General features: G+C 34.4%; 1 protein-coding gene across 1 annotated transcript; it reads left to right on the forward strand.

The window, feature by feature from the left end:
- The first annotated feature begins 1158 nt into the window (after positions 1 to 1158).
- LOC115988920 (cysteine-rich receptor-like protein kinase 10) lies at positions 1159 to 8428 on the forward strand. The gene is made up of 7 exons (XM_031112558.1): positions 1159 to 2070; positions 5563 to 5733; positions 6214 to 6335; positions 7139 to 7349; positions 7467 to 7704; positions 7782 to 7932; positions 8030 to 8428. The coding sequence occupies exons 1-7, from the start codon at positions 1215 to 1217 to the stop codon at positions 8312 to 8314; spliced, it is 2034 nt and encodes a 677-aa protein (XP_030968418.1). The 5' UTR covers positions 1159 to 1214; the 3' UTR covers positions 8315 to 8428.
- Positions 8429 to 15569: the final 7141 nt, after the last annotated feature.

Here is a 15569-nt window from a genome sequence, read left to right on the forward strand (position 1 = left end):
AATAAAAAAAAATAAAAAATCATGTGGCTTATTATTTTCGTTTTTTTATAAAGTCATGATGAATAAATTTTCTTGTTATGTTTGTATGTTTAGTCATTTGCTTATTTAAACAGTAGCTAAATTTGATGCCAAATGTTTTACTCATAGCAGAATGCTACATATATTGCCAATTTAAGGTCAAGATGCTGAGTCCTTTAAAAAAAAAAAAAAAAAAATTATACATATGTATTGCAAACTAAATTTTGGTATGATTAGAAGAATTTAGAAAGATATAATGCTCTCACAATGTTTTGAGTTTTTACTTGAATGTTGATTCAAAATCATAGTTTAGTCTTGTCCCTCAAACAAAAATTTATAATTCTACCAGGCAAATGCTAATATATTTTGTGGTAGCTCTTGTTTAAATCTCACATTCCCCTCCCCGCTATTTACCTATCAAAAAAGAAAATAATAAACAAGTAAATTTGTTATTCAAGAATCTCCAATCATGACAAAAGAAGTCTTCGTTGACAAACTTTAATTTTCCATACAGTGTTTGAATAGTGCAAGGGTGAGTGGCTTTGCTTTATTCACTTATCACTTCAGCCCAATATCTAGTCCCTATCATCATTTTATTAATTCCACATTTTTATTAGATGGACCACACAACAACTGACCCTTAAAGAGACCGTAATGTTTCTGCTAACATCTCTTCTTTTTTTTTTTTTCTTTTTTTTTTCTTTTTTGTAAATAAAAAAAATGGGGATTTATGGTTATATTACATCTCCATATAGGGCGTCAGGCCGAACCGAATTTATGGTTACTGTCTGTACGGGATTTTAACCCCACTAAAGATATCCACCAACGGATTCCTGCGGGCAGCGAGACTCGAACCTAGGTGTGTTGTATGAAGTGTCCAAGCCTTACCCACTCAGCCAAGCCCCTGTCGGCAGTTCCGCTAACATCTGCTTCTTTGTTATTCACGAATCACAAATTGTGGAAAAAGAAGTTCCGGTTGATAGACTTTTAATTTTCCATTTCCGTATTACTTGAAAAATAAAAATGTTAGGACTACAATTATAACCACAATTTTTGCCACAGTTTGATGACCACAAGTTATGAGTCATGGGGCAATGATTAATAGCTTGGCATTCTTTCATTGGATCTCAGTATTATTGACAGAAAATTTCTAAGAAATAAAAGAATAAATATGTTTTATAAACAAATCATTTTCCATGTTCCTGACTCCTGAGACTTCTGAGTCTGAGCAGGCTGAGCACAAGACTGATCATATAAATATGGGCATCCCTTCTTTCAGTGTCTCCATGCACCTAGTGCTCATTTCCATACTCATCTCCCTAAGCATTAGGGGTGAAGCCGCTGAATACCGCTACCATTTCTGTTCAAACCAAACTTTCTCCCCCAATAGCACCTACCGGTCTAACCTCAACAACCTCCTCTCTTTCCTAAACACAAATTCCACGCGTGAAGCCGGTTTCTACAACACCACCGTGGGTCAAACTCAAACCCCAGAGAACACAGTTTACGGCCTCTTCCTCTGCCGCGGTGACCTCGCCACCATTGAGTGCCAAGACTGCGTCTCAACATCAACCAAAGAGATTGTTCAGCTGTACTGCCCAGAAGAAAAAGAGGCCGTGATATGGTATGATGAATGCATGTTACGCTACTCAAATCGATCATTCTTCTCCATTATGGAAGACGAGCCTAGTAAGATTCTGTGGAACTTGTTGGATATAACAGAGCCGAATCGATTCATTCAGCTAGCGGAAAAAACATTGAGTGACTTGGTGCCGGGGGCGGCAGCAAATGCTTTGTCCGGTGCTAAAAGATTTGGTACCAAAGAAACCAAATTTACTGACTCGCAAACGCTATACAACCTTGTACAGTGCCTCCCTGACCTATCCAGCTTTGATTGCAATAGGTGTCTTCGGGAAGCCATAACAAACTTGTCCACAGCTTTTCGTGGAAAGAGAGGGGGTCGTGTTCTGAATCCTAGTTGTAACGTTAGGTATGAAGTTTTCGCGTTTTACAATGTACAAGCTGTTCCCGCACCAGGACCTGGGCCAAAAGGTACATCTCCTATCAATATGATGTTTATTTGAAAATTTTATTTTTATTTTTTATTATTATTATTATTATTTTTTTTTAATTTATTGTTATTTAATTCATGAGGATAAAAATCTTACAAGTGTGTCCAATATACAGTGTAAAATATAAACCTATTAATCACTGTCTTGTGTCTGCACAAAGACGCAAAAAGGTGGGCAAGAACAGAATAACTAGAGAGCAAATTGATCACTGTCTTATGTCTTGTGTTTGCTATTGTATTATTTATGAGAAATGCTTTGAAAGCTGAATTGTTTGTAAGAATTACTAGGCCTTGGGCTGGGCCCTTTTCGTTGATGTAACCACTAGGCATGGTGAAACCAGCCGCGAAGGTTACTGCTACTATGAGTGCGGCCACAAGCAAATGCGGATCTACTCCTCTCTTGAATTGATCGATGATGTCATCATCTTTGGGGTTTGTAATTTGTTGATTTGGGTTTGTGGGTTGTGAGTTTTGTTGATCTGGGTTTGTGGCGGATTGGTGCACTGATCTGTGGTAGATTTGTGAGTTTGTGGGTTGTGATTCTAAAGGGTGGGTTCAAGAGAATGGTGGGATTTGGAGGATAGTGGAGATTGGTGGGTTTCCTAGTTGGATTTGATTTTGTGCTTCAATGGATTGGTGGGTTTCCAACTTGGGGATTGGTGTTGATTTTGTGAACACAGAAGATGCAAATCCTTTGATTTTAGTGGGTGTATGTTTGGTTCAAATTTCTGGATATGCAGATCTGTTTCTGGGTTTGATTGTTGGTTTATGTTGATTTTTGGGTTTTGAATTTTGGTGGGTGTATGTTGATTTCTGGTTTTGATTGGTGTATGTTAATTATTGCTTTTTTATTTTTTTAATTTTATATATATATAGAGAGAGAGAGAGAGAGAGAGAGATTATTGCTTGATCTAAGTTTTGAATTTCGATTTGTTTGGTTATAAAGAAAGTGCTGGAAAAGCAAAGAAAAGAAAAGAAGATAAGAATTAATTTACTAAAAACATGAAGAACATGAACAATAAAAACACAAAGAACATCTTCAAAAAAATAATGAAAATAAAAGAAAAAAATTCTATTTTAATTATTTAATTATTATTTAAATAATTAAATAATAACTAAAATTTTATTTTATTTTATTTTAAAATAATTAAAGAAGAGGAGAAAGAATGACGTTGCTTTTTTAAATATTAAAATGCTGATGTGGCATTATTTAAATGCTAAATTAAATTTTTTTTTATTATTATTCTAATGGCCATGTAAGCATTTTGAGTGTCAATAATGCATTCCATTAGCCACGTATGATATTTCTGTTAGAGAGATGACAATAGGGACCAAAATGGAACATGTTTTTCAAACTAGGGACTAAAAACGATAAAACTAAAAAGTAGGGACTAAAGTGGGAATATGGTGAAAATGTAGAGACAAAAATAGTATTTCCGCCTAAATCTTTTAAGGATATTTATAAATAAAACATTTAATGTTACAGCATCTAAAATTTTTATTAATTTGGTAATTTGAAAATTTCACAGTTGGACTATATGTTCCAAATGTCATTAACAATCACATCAAATTTTGTGTTAATAAGATGTTATTTACCATTCGATATATAAACTAATCTTTTATATATAATTTTAAAATACAAAAACATCAATTTCAAACTTTTTATAGATGAGATCGTTATTAGTCTTTGATCACCTTAAAATTTCTCAAACAAAGAGGATATTATAATAAAATGTAATTCAACAATCAAGTTTTCAAAATTTAAATCAAATACAACATTTAAAAAAACTCATAAAAATTTATTTGAATGCATTAAATTAAAACTCATAAAACAATTTAAAAAAACAAATCCTAACGTTACAAAACCTTCTCAAAGCATAACAATACAACAACCCAAGTTATAAGAAGTACAAAAACAATTCAAACATAGCAATACAACAATTAAAAATATAAACAGCATAAATATTAAAAAATAAAAGTATAAATTTAAAGTTAGAAGGCTAAAAATATATATTTATTATCTTATAAAAATATTTTTTAATTATTTAAATATAAACAGGGCGAGTGTGGGAGAAAATGTTAATCCCCATCCCTCCCTCATTTGTTATGCGGGGCGAGTAAAATCCTTCCATTAAGGGCTAGTGAGGCGGATACTTGCAGGTACCAATTTATATTGCCATCCCTAGCTCTTAGACCCAAGGAAGTTAATTTCGTATCGTACCAGTCGGTATGGCCGGAATTTATTGTGCCAGTACCTATGCTGATACAGAAACAAGGTAGTTTCGTTCCGGAAAATATACCGGCCTTACCGGGTAATTTCGGCTATACTGGAGACTTATATTGGATTTCGGCTGGTAAATTCATACAGTACCGGAAAAAGAAAAGTGTTTCTTTCTCACTCTCACCTTCCACCGGCGATGTTCTCAACATTCTCAACCTCAAGTCGGGGCCGTGGATTGATTTTGGCTGCTGCTACTCTCTCTCTCTCTCTCTCTCTCTCTCTCTCTCTCTCTCTCTCTCTCTCTCTCTCTCTCTCTCTCTCTCTCTCTCTCTCTCTCTCTCTCTCTCTCTCTCTCTCTCTCTCTCTCTCTCTCTCAAACCTCTCAAATGATATTTAGCACACCCAAGAAATAGACTTTACAGCTAGCATGTTTTAAACACCCTTCAAATTGATATTTACTGATAGTTGTTACTTTACAACTAGCATGTTTTGACTTTTGTTACCAAATGAATTGAAATTTTAAAAGCCCCACGTGTTGGCAGATTGGTTCTTATTTTTAATAAAGTATAATATTAATTTGATCGTTATTATTTTTTAATAAATGTATCTATTACTTTTTATTGGGCTTAGATTAGAATTACAGGTTAAGAATTGAGTCATTGACAATATTATATAACTTATATTTATGAGATTTAATCAATAAAACTTAAATTAATGAATATATATTTATTTATAACGGTAAACCCGAAATGGTACACTAGTATTGATCGATATTCGAAATATATCATACCGCTGGTTAAACCGGTACAACTTTCGGTACGGTATTAACTTCCTTTCTTAGACTTCTTGCCAAATGTCCTCATTTATTTATTCTTAAGCTTTTCTTCTTTTCTTCTCTAGTTTGAACGACATGCACAAGACAATAGATACATCCTTCAGAAATATGGCCTGACTTTTGCACATAAAAGCTAACTTCATTTACTTCTTGACAAACTTCTCTCACAAGCTCATCTAAGGAGCTTTGACAAAGAGTCTGGGCCGGACTTGTGGGTGTCGGCACCCAACAGTTTTTGTGGGTGTTTAATCATATTTTTAGTAGGCTAGTTTGACCAGCTAGACAAGAATGCTCTAAAAAGTAAAAACTCAAGCATACTAGCGAAGCCAATATGGTCCTATGGTATCATGGTGCTTTAAGCATTTCTTATAACTGACTATTAACTATTCTCAATAAAACATGATATTGTTTTTGCAGGGAAAGGCAAAAGCTCAAAGGTAATAGCTATCGTAATTGCTGTTACAATTGCTTCCTCTGTTGTGCTAGTCATTCTGCTTTACTGTTTCCGAAGGAGGAGAGCAAGAATGAAGTCCAATGATATAAACGAAGAGAATTCTCAAAAATCTGATAGCCTCCTCAATTATCATGGTATGCAAGTGGAATCCTATCATTTACGATGTATTTCAAGCCGCATGTGAGGGAGTGTTAAAAGCTATATAAATTAGAATGTGAAAAGTTAACGGATATCTTAAGAAAATTGTCTTATGAACTTTTTTTTTTTTTTTTTTTAAATTATGGAAAAAGAAAATAAAAACTTTTTATAGAGTTTTTATATTTTTCATAAAAGTGATATTAAAATTTTGGGTAAACTAAATTAATACAACACTGAAAGGATATGGACCTAATTGACATAATTGAAATGTTATAAAGCAAATTAAAATATGGTGTATTGGATAGAATACATAGTTTACCCTAAAACATTTTAAAAATTGTCCATTAACAAAACATTTTTTTTTTTTTTTGGATAAAGATTATATTGAATATGTACAAACGCTCACCTCAATCATATCTGCAAACAATGCTATTTGTAGTGTAATCTCTTACGTTTATTTATTTTTGGGTCTTTAGCTGCAAGTGAAATAACAACTGTAGAATCCTTGCAATTTGATTTTGGGACAATTGAAGTTGCAACAAACAAATTCTCAGATGACAACAAGATTGGTGAAGGTGGATTTGGTAAAGTTTACAAGGTATGTAGAATCAAAACTCATTTCTTGCGTTTTTTAGTACTCAAAATTAGCAAACATAGCAAATTTACTGCATGTAAATTTGAAAAAATTTCGAATTTGAAAAGCTTTCAAAATTGGGATTTTATAAATTCTGCGAAGGGAACTATTCTACAGCCAATCTAAGCATTGGACACATCGTCAAAATATACTCTAGAGTCTAAACCCCTTGGCGATCAACATTAATGTAGAAATAATTAATTGAAACAATTAATCACACAATATTGAAAATAATACAGATATAACACAGTTGTATACATATATCATCAATATATATATATATATATATAGAAGTAATAAAAAATATTTTGACATAGAAAACCGTTGGAAACACTACATAAAGGTTCTTTCTCGTGTTAAGTCGGCTAGGATTCTTTGTTATGTTGCTTGTGATTCCGAAGGATTCTTTGTCATGTTAAACTCCAAAACTGAGTAGAAAAAGAGCTTCCGAAAGTGTTTGGCATGTGCTTATTTGTTTTTACTTTTTGCTTTTTGTTTCAATATTTTTGCAAATAATTTAAATTTTAGTATTTTAGAAACAAGCTAGATTTTATAGATTTTATCACACATTTAACAAAAATGTCATCAAAAGCTATATATTTTGATAGACTATACAAATAAGTTGCCCCAAACACATGAATCAAAATGTGCTTATAATATTTTTGTCATGCACGCCAAAGCCTCCAATTTAAGGGTAATCTAATACAATCCATACCAATTAGCAACTAGGTCCTGAATTTTGATTGTTTGGAGGTTATTTTACTCAGGGTGCGCTACCTGAAGGGAAGGAAGTGGCAGTTAAAAGGTTCTCAATGAAGTCATCGCAAGGCTTAGAGGAATTCAAAAATGAGGTCTTACTCATTGCAAAACTTCAACACAATAATCTTGTGAGGCTATTGGGATGTAGCATAGAGGGAGAGGAAAAGTTACTTGTGTACGAGTTCATGCCCAACAAAAGCCTTGATAATTTTATTTTTGGTTTGTTTCTTCCTACATTCTATTTTTTAAGTTTGATAGTATTTTGGATTTCTTGTAGACTTCTACAATTCACATTTATACACTATTTTATAACTTAATGTTAATATTGAATTTTAGATTCAAAAAGGCGCTCACAACTTGATTGGAAGACTTACTATAACATAATTAGTGGGATTGCTAGAGGACTTCTATATCTTCATGAGGACTCCAGGCTTAAAATCATTCATAGAGACTTGAAGCCTAGCAATGTGTTGTTGGACCATAACATGGTTGCCAAAATATCGGATTTTGGAATGGCGAGGATCATTTCTGAAAACCAAAACATAGCTAACACCAAAAGAGTTGTAGGAACATAGTAAGCCATTTCTTCTTTTATTTCTCTTCTTCTTGGTTTTTTAAATAATAATAATAATGATGTTGGTATCCAAAAAGTGGGTACATGGCTCCAGAATATGCAATGGAAGGGCTATTCTCTGTTAAGTCCGATGTCTTCAGCTTTGGTGTAATCTTGCTTGAAATTATTAGCGGGAAAAGGAGTAGTGGCTTCTACCTCACTGAACATTCACAGACACTCCTTGCATATGTATGTTAACTTTTGTTTGCTTGAATTAGAATTAGACAAAAATGGAAATGGAATAGCATATATGAAATATAACTCCATTTGCAATCTAAATTTGTAGGCATGGAGACTGTGGAATGAAGATAAAGTGATAGAGTTTGTGGACAACTACTTGATGGAATCAGGTTCGACATCAGAAATTGTAAAGTGCATACATATTGGACTTTTGTGTGTTGAGGAAAATCCGCAAGACAGACCCACCATGTCGACTGTGGTAGTTATGTTGGCAAGTGAATCAATAGCTCTTCCTGAACCAAAGCACCCTGCATTTTCCGTGGCTAAATTCATGTCGACAGATGAAATCTCTATAAATGAGCTAAGTATTTCTACCATTGTACCAAAATGAACGCTTACAACTGTACAAGATTGCCGTTGGGCTTTGCATGATGGTGAACTTAATGTTGTACCCTTAATTTCTATAAAATAGAATAGGATACATATTGGAATTTAAGAAGGAAGGTCCAGCTAATTGAGTAAATGATTGTACTATACAAACTGCAAAGTTATTAAATAATAATGTATTTTGTATAAAAATGTTTTTCAATTTTCAAATTGAAAAAGGAAATTTCAATTGTAATTAATAAAAAAGTGATTTTTTGTGTTGAATTTTATTTTGTAGCCTAAAAGGAAAAATGACATTTACTATTATTATTTCAATGTCGGTTTCTTTGTGGGCTGGGCTTCTCGATAGCGCATTTGATACGTAGACTGTTGATGAACTGAGGGACATTTGTACAAAATAAACAAGAGATTTGGACATTTTGAGCCACTATTATTTTCCAGTCATATCTCATAGGTGGGCCTGCAGAATGAATTTGGCAGTCCAGAATTTGGATTCAATCAATTACTAACTGCTGTTACCCACAAGAAGAAGAGCAAATAGATCTCATAGGCTTAGCCATGTTGTATTGAAGCTTATAATTTGAGGCTCGTTAGCTAGCAAAACATATAGGGTTCCAGTCCAAACCTACTAGATATATAAGGAAAATCCGAAAGCACTTTTTTCAAGTCTTAGGGAGCTACTCTTGTGAGATCTGTGAGGTTATTGTACCTTCTAACTCTTTCAAGTACCTACCAAAGATCACACACATATTATTAGTACCGGTGGAGTAAAAGTTGCAACAAGCTTTAGCTATAAAGCGTACTGAAGATTAAGACGTGAACTGGAGGTTCATGTTGGAGTAAGTCCACATTAAAGAAGTCTAAGGGGTTCAGAGCTCAATTTGGTAACTGTAGTTTGATTTACTAGGAATTGGTATTCTTTACTGTAAATCTCAATTTAATATAGTGGATTGTTCTCTTGGGATTGTTCCCCTCAAATTTTTTCCTTGAAACTAGTTTGTTTCACTAGTTTTCCTAGGTCATCATTTCTTGTGTTATTTAGATTTTCCCTGTGTATGTTTTCTTGTGATGAATGTTTAACCTAGATTTGAATAATTAACCTAAGTAAGAACTTGACTAACAAATTCGGTTAAACATTGTGTTTTTCAAAGGTCTAAAACTTACAATAACCCTTAACAACTCTTGTGTGGGGGCAAATATTGTCTAAGGATAACATTCAATTGTGCCTCCAAGCCAATCAAAATTTATGTTTTCCTACTAGATCATTTTGTTATTTCATTATATTACTCTTCTAAATTCTGAATGGCGAGTAGATATAGAAACTTAACGAGTAAAATGAAAAAGACACAACTGTTCAGAGATTTTAAATGTATTCGTGACATAAATTTATATACTCAGGTGACGTAATAAGAAGTGGTCAATAAAACGTCAAACATTTCGCTTTTTTCCAATGTGAAACGATAAGTAGATACTGAAACTTAACGGGTAAAATGAAAAAGGCAACAAATGTTCGGTGTTTTTAAATGTATAGGTGATATAAATTTATATAGTTAGGTGGTGCAGTATGAAGTTGTTAACAAAAAGTAAAATGTTTTACTTTTATATATATATATATATATATATATATATATATATATTCTTCTTTTTAAAGGTCAGTGTGTTCAAATATACACCCTAACCATTATGTGGCACTGCCACTGATGATGTTTTTTTGGAGGGCCATGATTCCATTGTGTTTGACGTTTTTTGCAACTAAAAGTCTATTTAAAAGCCAAGAGCATTGTAGTTTAATTGGCACCTCCTCTTCCACTTGCGCTTGAGGATCTAGGTAGGGCGAGGAGTGGGTAAAGGATTCGAGTTGCGAAGTTACCAGCTAATTATAACTATCTAAAAAAAAAGTCTATTTAAGGAAACAAAAATTTCCTAAAAAGTAAAACATTAAGGACAAATAGAGAAATAAAAGTCTAGGAGCCTTTAAAAAAATATTGGTCTTTTTAATTCTAAGTTAGTTCCTTACTCGTATATATGCATGTGTTACGTGTGTGCTTCCTTCATCTATCATTGTATTTTTTTTCCCTAAAACATTTGATGGGGTGATAGTAGATCCAAAGAAAATATATGTTTTATTTATAATCATTTTTTTTCTAAATTTTTCCAAATGGTTGATGAGCACTCTTAGACTTTGTATGTTGAAAGAGAAATTATTGCAAAATATAGAAAATAAAGAATTTTTGACACTTAAAATAATGTCTAGGTCTATTTTGATAGAAAATTGATTTGAAATATATTGAGCAGCAATTATTTTGTGTTTTTTAAAACCAAGTTGCAAATTGTATCCTCTAAGTTTAAACCATGTTGATTTTGTTCCTTAAAATTTAAAATTTTGGATTTTAGACCTTGACATCATATAGGATTTTGATTTGAGTCCTTCCATGCATACCCATTACCAAGGTAACTCAAAATCAAATCTGACCCAACCACTAAGCTAATTATCCTGATTTTGAATACCATTACATTTGGGCTAAAACAGGCGAAAATTCTTGTACTGGTATGCAAACCGGAAAAATAACCACTTTATTCCACCTTAGGTAAAATTCCTATCCATTCCAAATGTTTCGGCTAATATTGGCCAATAGTAGCAAAAATTAAAGATTCTACCACTACCTTCGATCATCTCTGTTAGGAATGGCAACGGGTTGGGTTTGGGCCGAGTTTTTTCATACCCAAACCCGACCTATGGTAGGCCCCGTTTAGCCCAACCAGATTTGGGCCCAAGCTAGAGCCCAAATTGTGGCCCAACCAAAAAAAAATTTTGAAGCCCATTATGATTTTTTGCCTAGATTCAAGCCCATTCGAGCCATATAATGTGGCCCAAATGCCAAATCAGTCCAAATCATAGGTTATTCATAAATCAATAAATCACCTATTAATTATAAATCTATAAATCAATAAATCATAGCTAATATCATAAATCAATAAAATCACCAGTTAATTATACATTTATAAATCGATAAATCATAACTAAGATTATAATAAATCAATAAATCACCTAGCTAAGATAACCATTTAATCATAAATCAACAAAATCATAACTAAAATCACCTGCTAAACATAAAAATAAATAAATCCAACAAGTCCAACAAATAAGTATCACAAGTCCAACATGTCCAAGAAATTAAAAAGCAACAAAATAAATCCCACAAGTTCAGAATAATTACAAACCAACAAATTAATCGAACAAGTTTAAGAATTAAAAAAGCAACTAAATTAATACAAAAACTCTAATCCTCCACAGCTATGACACAACTCCCATCCTCTTCATTAGGCTCCCCATCATCAAGAATTGATTGAAGTGTACAATCTCTAGACATAGTTGAAGAACCTACAACAACAATGAATTAAAAAAATGGAATAAACTTCATCAAATTATAACTAGCAAATATAAAAATACAATTTTGATTTTATAAATACAAATTAGTCAATTGCTAACTATTGATTTCACTCCATAACCAATCCTGAGCACACATCATTGCCTCTATAGTCTTGGGATGTAGCCTACTATGGTGTGTACTTAACAGTTTCTGTAAGGTTGAATTTTATCAACCATCTTGTTGGCTTTATTTCGTGCCAAATTTGCTTGTATTTTAGCAATTAGTAACCCTATATTTAGGTGGGAATCATGTGAGGGTAGTGTGTGAAAGAGTATGAAGAAATGCTCAAAATTGTGCAAAGAAGCAAGGGCTCGCGACTGGATCTCGTGGGTGGCTCACGGCTTGCAAGCCGCCAAAAAGGTACACACGTGTCGAGCATGCCAGAAGCTGAAGAGTCACATTAGCTGTTGCACTACAAGACAAAAGTCCCAAGCTGGCCAGGCCATTAGCTCATGGCTTGAACTCACGACTCAACCCAGTCGCGAGGTCAAGTCGCTAGAACACCCTGTTTGGGAAAAACTGACTTTTCACATTCCTTTTCACCCTACTATATATATACCCTTATACCCACAATATTGAGAGAGTTTTCAGAGAGAATTTTGAGAGAGAAACCCTAGAGAAAAACAAGATTGATTCATCCACAATCTTTACATAGAGACTTTTCAAATTCCTCTACTCTCTTCCTCTCTATTGTCAAATCCTTGAAAGGTACATTACCAAAACCTTTTCTCACCATACCCACATCTATGAGGAGGCCATTTCATATTGGTAGATGCTATGGTCAAGTAGCGGAATCCGGCAAGTTAAAAAAAAAATAGGTTCGGCGTAATCTCGTTGGAGTAGGAGCTTGGAGGGCTTAGGTACATTGGGTAGGTTTGGAGGGTCTTCTGCTGTTCATGTATCCTAACTACATTCTTTAGTGGATTGTTTACCGCTTGGAGGGCGGCGGAGAGGTTTTACATCGAGGACTTCGGTTTCCTCTTCGATAACACATCAAGTGTTGTCCTTGTGTTTGCATCTCTTTTCCCTTAATCTTTTCCATTTAATTTCTGCTGTGGATGTGAATTTAATTGGTTTAGAGTCTTTATCAATTCTGTATTAAGCTTACGTTCATTTTCCGCACATTAATTATTTGATATTAAGCTTGAATTGGTAATTTGTAAATTGGGAGTCTAAACGTTCAAGGTGTTTTATACACTTATTGAACTTTCAATTGGTATCAGAGCGGGTACACACTTATTGGTTTCATTACTATAATGTGATCCTTGACCCCATATTGAGATGGACCAGTCTCAATCTTTAAATGCTCCACCATATTTTGATGGTAGCAACTATGCCTTTTGGAAGATAAGGATGAGAGCATTTCTGTGTTCTATTAATGAGGCTGTTTGGGATGTTGTTGAAATAGGTTGGACAAAGCCAGAGGCAGCCAAATCCACTTGGGATAAGGCAGCTCTCGTGGCGTCAAATGCTAATAGTAAAGCACTTAATGCAATTTTTTGTGGTGTGTCCCCAGATGAATTCCATCAGATTTCTCATATTACCGTTGCCGAGGAAGCATGGTAAATTTTGGAAACCACTTATGAGGGTACAAAGAAAGTGAAAGACACAAAGCTACAAATGCTGACTACCCAGTTTGAGGAGCTCCGGATGAGCGAGGATGAGTCCTTTGACTCTTTCTATAGTAAGCTAAATGAAGTGATCATCGGTAAGTTTAACCTAGGAGAGAAAACAGAGGACTCAAAAGTTGTAAGAAAAATTCTTCGTTCATTGCCGGAGAGCTTCCGTGCAAAGGTGACTGCAATAGAGGAGAGCAAAGACCTTGATGAAATCAAAGTCCAAGAGCTGATCGTTCTCTCCAGACGTATGAACTTTCGTTACCAAATAAAAGAAAGAGAAAATCACTGGCTCTTAAGACAATAAATGAAAAGGTAGAAGGTCATGGTTCATCGGATGAGGATGCAGTAGAAAAGGATGTTGCCTACCTTGCAAAGAATTTCCGCAAATTTCTTAAGTTCAAAAATAGTGAGAAATTTGGTGATAAAGGGAAATTTATGAGTTCCGAAAAGGAGAAGAAAGACTTCAAAAAGAGAGAAGGGAAGGAGTCCCAATCAACATTAGGAGTCACTTGTTTTGAGTGTAATGGATAGGGTCATTTCAAAAAGGAATGTCCTAATTATCTGAGATCGAAGGGCAAAGTGTATGCCACCACTCTCAGTGACTCAGATTCCTCCACCTTTGATTCAGAGGATAGCTGTGATGAAGAAGGGAATTTCTCAGCATTAATGACTGTTGCTCATGTTGAGTCTTCGGAGGACTTAAATTTGCTTGTGGAAGAACTTGGGGAGCATAGTGATGAAGAATTCGTGGGAATTGTAGAAGAATCAGATGCTAAAGAAGATAAAGATACAGCTGGTCTAAAAGAGAACTACAATTCTCTACTTGAGAAGTCAGGAGAATATGCTAGGGTGGCCAAAGCAGTTGTGAAAAAGATGAAGAAAGCTGAAGATGACTATAAAAGTCTTCTAGTAAGATATAAGGAAGCCAAGTGTGAGATAGAGACGCTAAATGGCGAGCTAACTGAGGCTTACACCAAGGTAAAATTCTTTGAGCTTGAGGTGATTCAAGCAAATGCCAAGGTGGAGCGAGTCTCTACAAAGAAGCTTGATGATGTCCTCTCTTCTCAAAAGACCTTCTCTGACAAAACCGGATTAGGATACACTGGTGAAAGTAGTTCAGCTGTGAACATCTCCAAATAAGTGAAGTTTGTGAAGGCCAAAGAGCCGGTTGAAGTTGTCCCTACTGTTGGAAAGGCAAATATTGAGAAGAAGAAGAATGTCACCGACCAACGAATGTTGAACAAGCCCCGTAATCAATCTGTGATCGGGTTTGAAGGCGGATCAAAATCTCTTCCTCGATCGTAAAGAGGTCCTAGAACAAATCATGTGTGCCATCACTGCGGACTTCAAGGGCACACCCGACCCAATTGTCATAAGCTGAGAGCATTAAGAAATGCTGGTGACCAAAGGTCAAGAAATGACAAGAGGACTTAGGCTGTTGAGTCATTAAGAGATCGAGATGTTGATCCTGGAATGATGGACGTGATGAAGATGATTGGTGCATTCACCAATTGCTTGGAAAACTTCACTAGAAGGTTTGAAAGTCTTAACTCTCGTACCCAATCCGGATGTCACCCCAAACGTACGTGACGTGTGGGTGATGAAGGGTACTCATGCATAAGCATTACCACATGTCCATGGATTAATTCTTCCTATGTTGTTTGACTATTGGTTTGTTTATTGATTATGAAATTTGAAAATTGTGTGTTGTTTAATTTTTGTTGTAGTGTTTACATTATTGCCTCTTATCAATCTTTTCTTTCTTGTGTGTCAAAAATCCAAAAACCACATAAAAAGTAGAAAATCCAAAAAGATTGATCGACATTGTTGAGTTTTGTCTCAAAATATGTTTTACCTTGTACCTTTGTGCAAATGGCTTTGCAAATCTACGAGCATAGCTTGTTCCCTATGCACTTATATCATTGTGGAAGAAATTTTGAAATCTTTGTGACTGTTGTAAATAGATCTTCAACCTTGACATGAATGATTAGTGAATGGTTTTATTGATCTTGAGACATGCATAGACTTCTTGTGTCTATATATCTTCCCACACTTTATTTTATTGTTTTTACTAAAAGAGCTGACCAAATGTAAATCTCCAAATAAAAAGAGATATTGAGCTGCAAAAGCTTGTATCACATACTAGTATTTAACTAGGAAAAAGGGAAAGCGACCAAAATATTAATAGTATATGATGCCCAAAAAGCCA

This window comes from Quercus lobata, chromosome 5 (genome assembly GCF_001633185.2).
Source record: "Quercus lobata isolate SW786 chromosome 5, ValleyOak3.0 Primary Assembly, whole genome shotgun sequence".
NCBI classification, from domain to species: domain Eukaryota; kingdom Viridiplantae; phylum Streptophyta; class Magnoliopsida; order Fagales; family Fagaceae; genus Quercus; species Quercus lobata.

Excerpts from the sequence above, each read along its gene's own strand:
- LOC115988920 (XM_031112558.1), top strand. The coding sequence starts at position 1,215 with ATGTTCCTGACTCCTGAGACTTCTGAGTCTGAGCAGGCTGAGCACAAG. Across the intron at positions 7,350-7,466 it reads CCTTGATAATTTTATTTTTG|ATTCAAAAAGGCGCTCACAA; the intron begins GTTTGTTTCTTC and ends ATTGAATTTTAG. Across the intron at positions 7,705-7,781 it reads AAAAGAGTTGTAGGAACATA|TGGGTACATGGCTCCAGAAT; the intron begins GTAAGCCATTTC and ends GTATCCAAAAAG.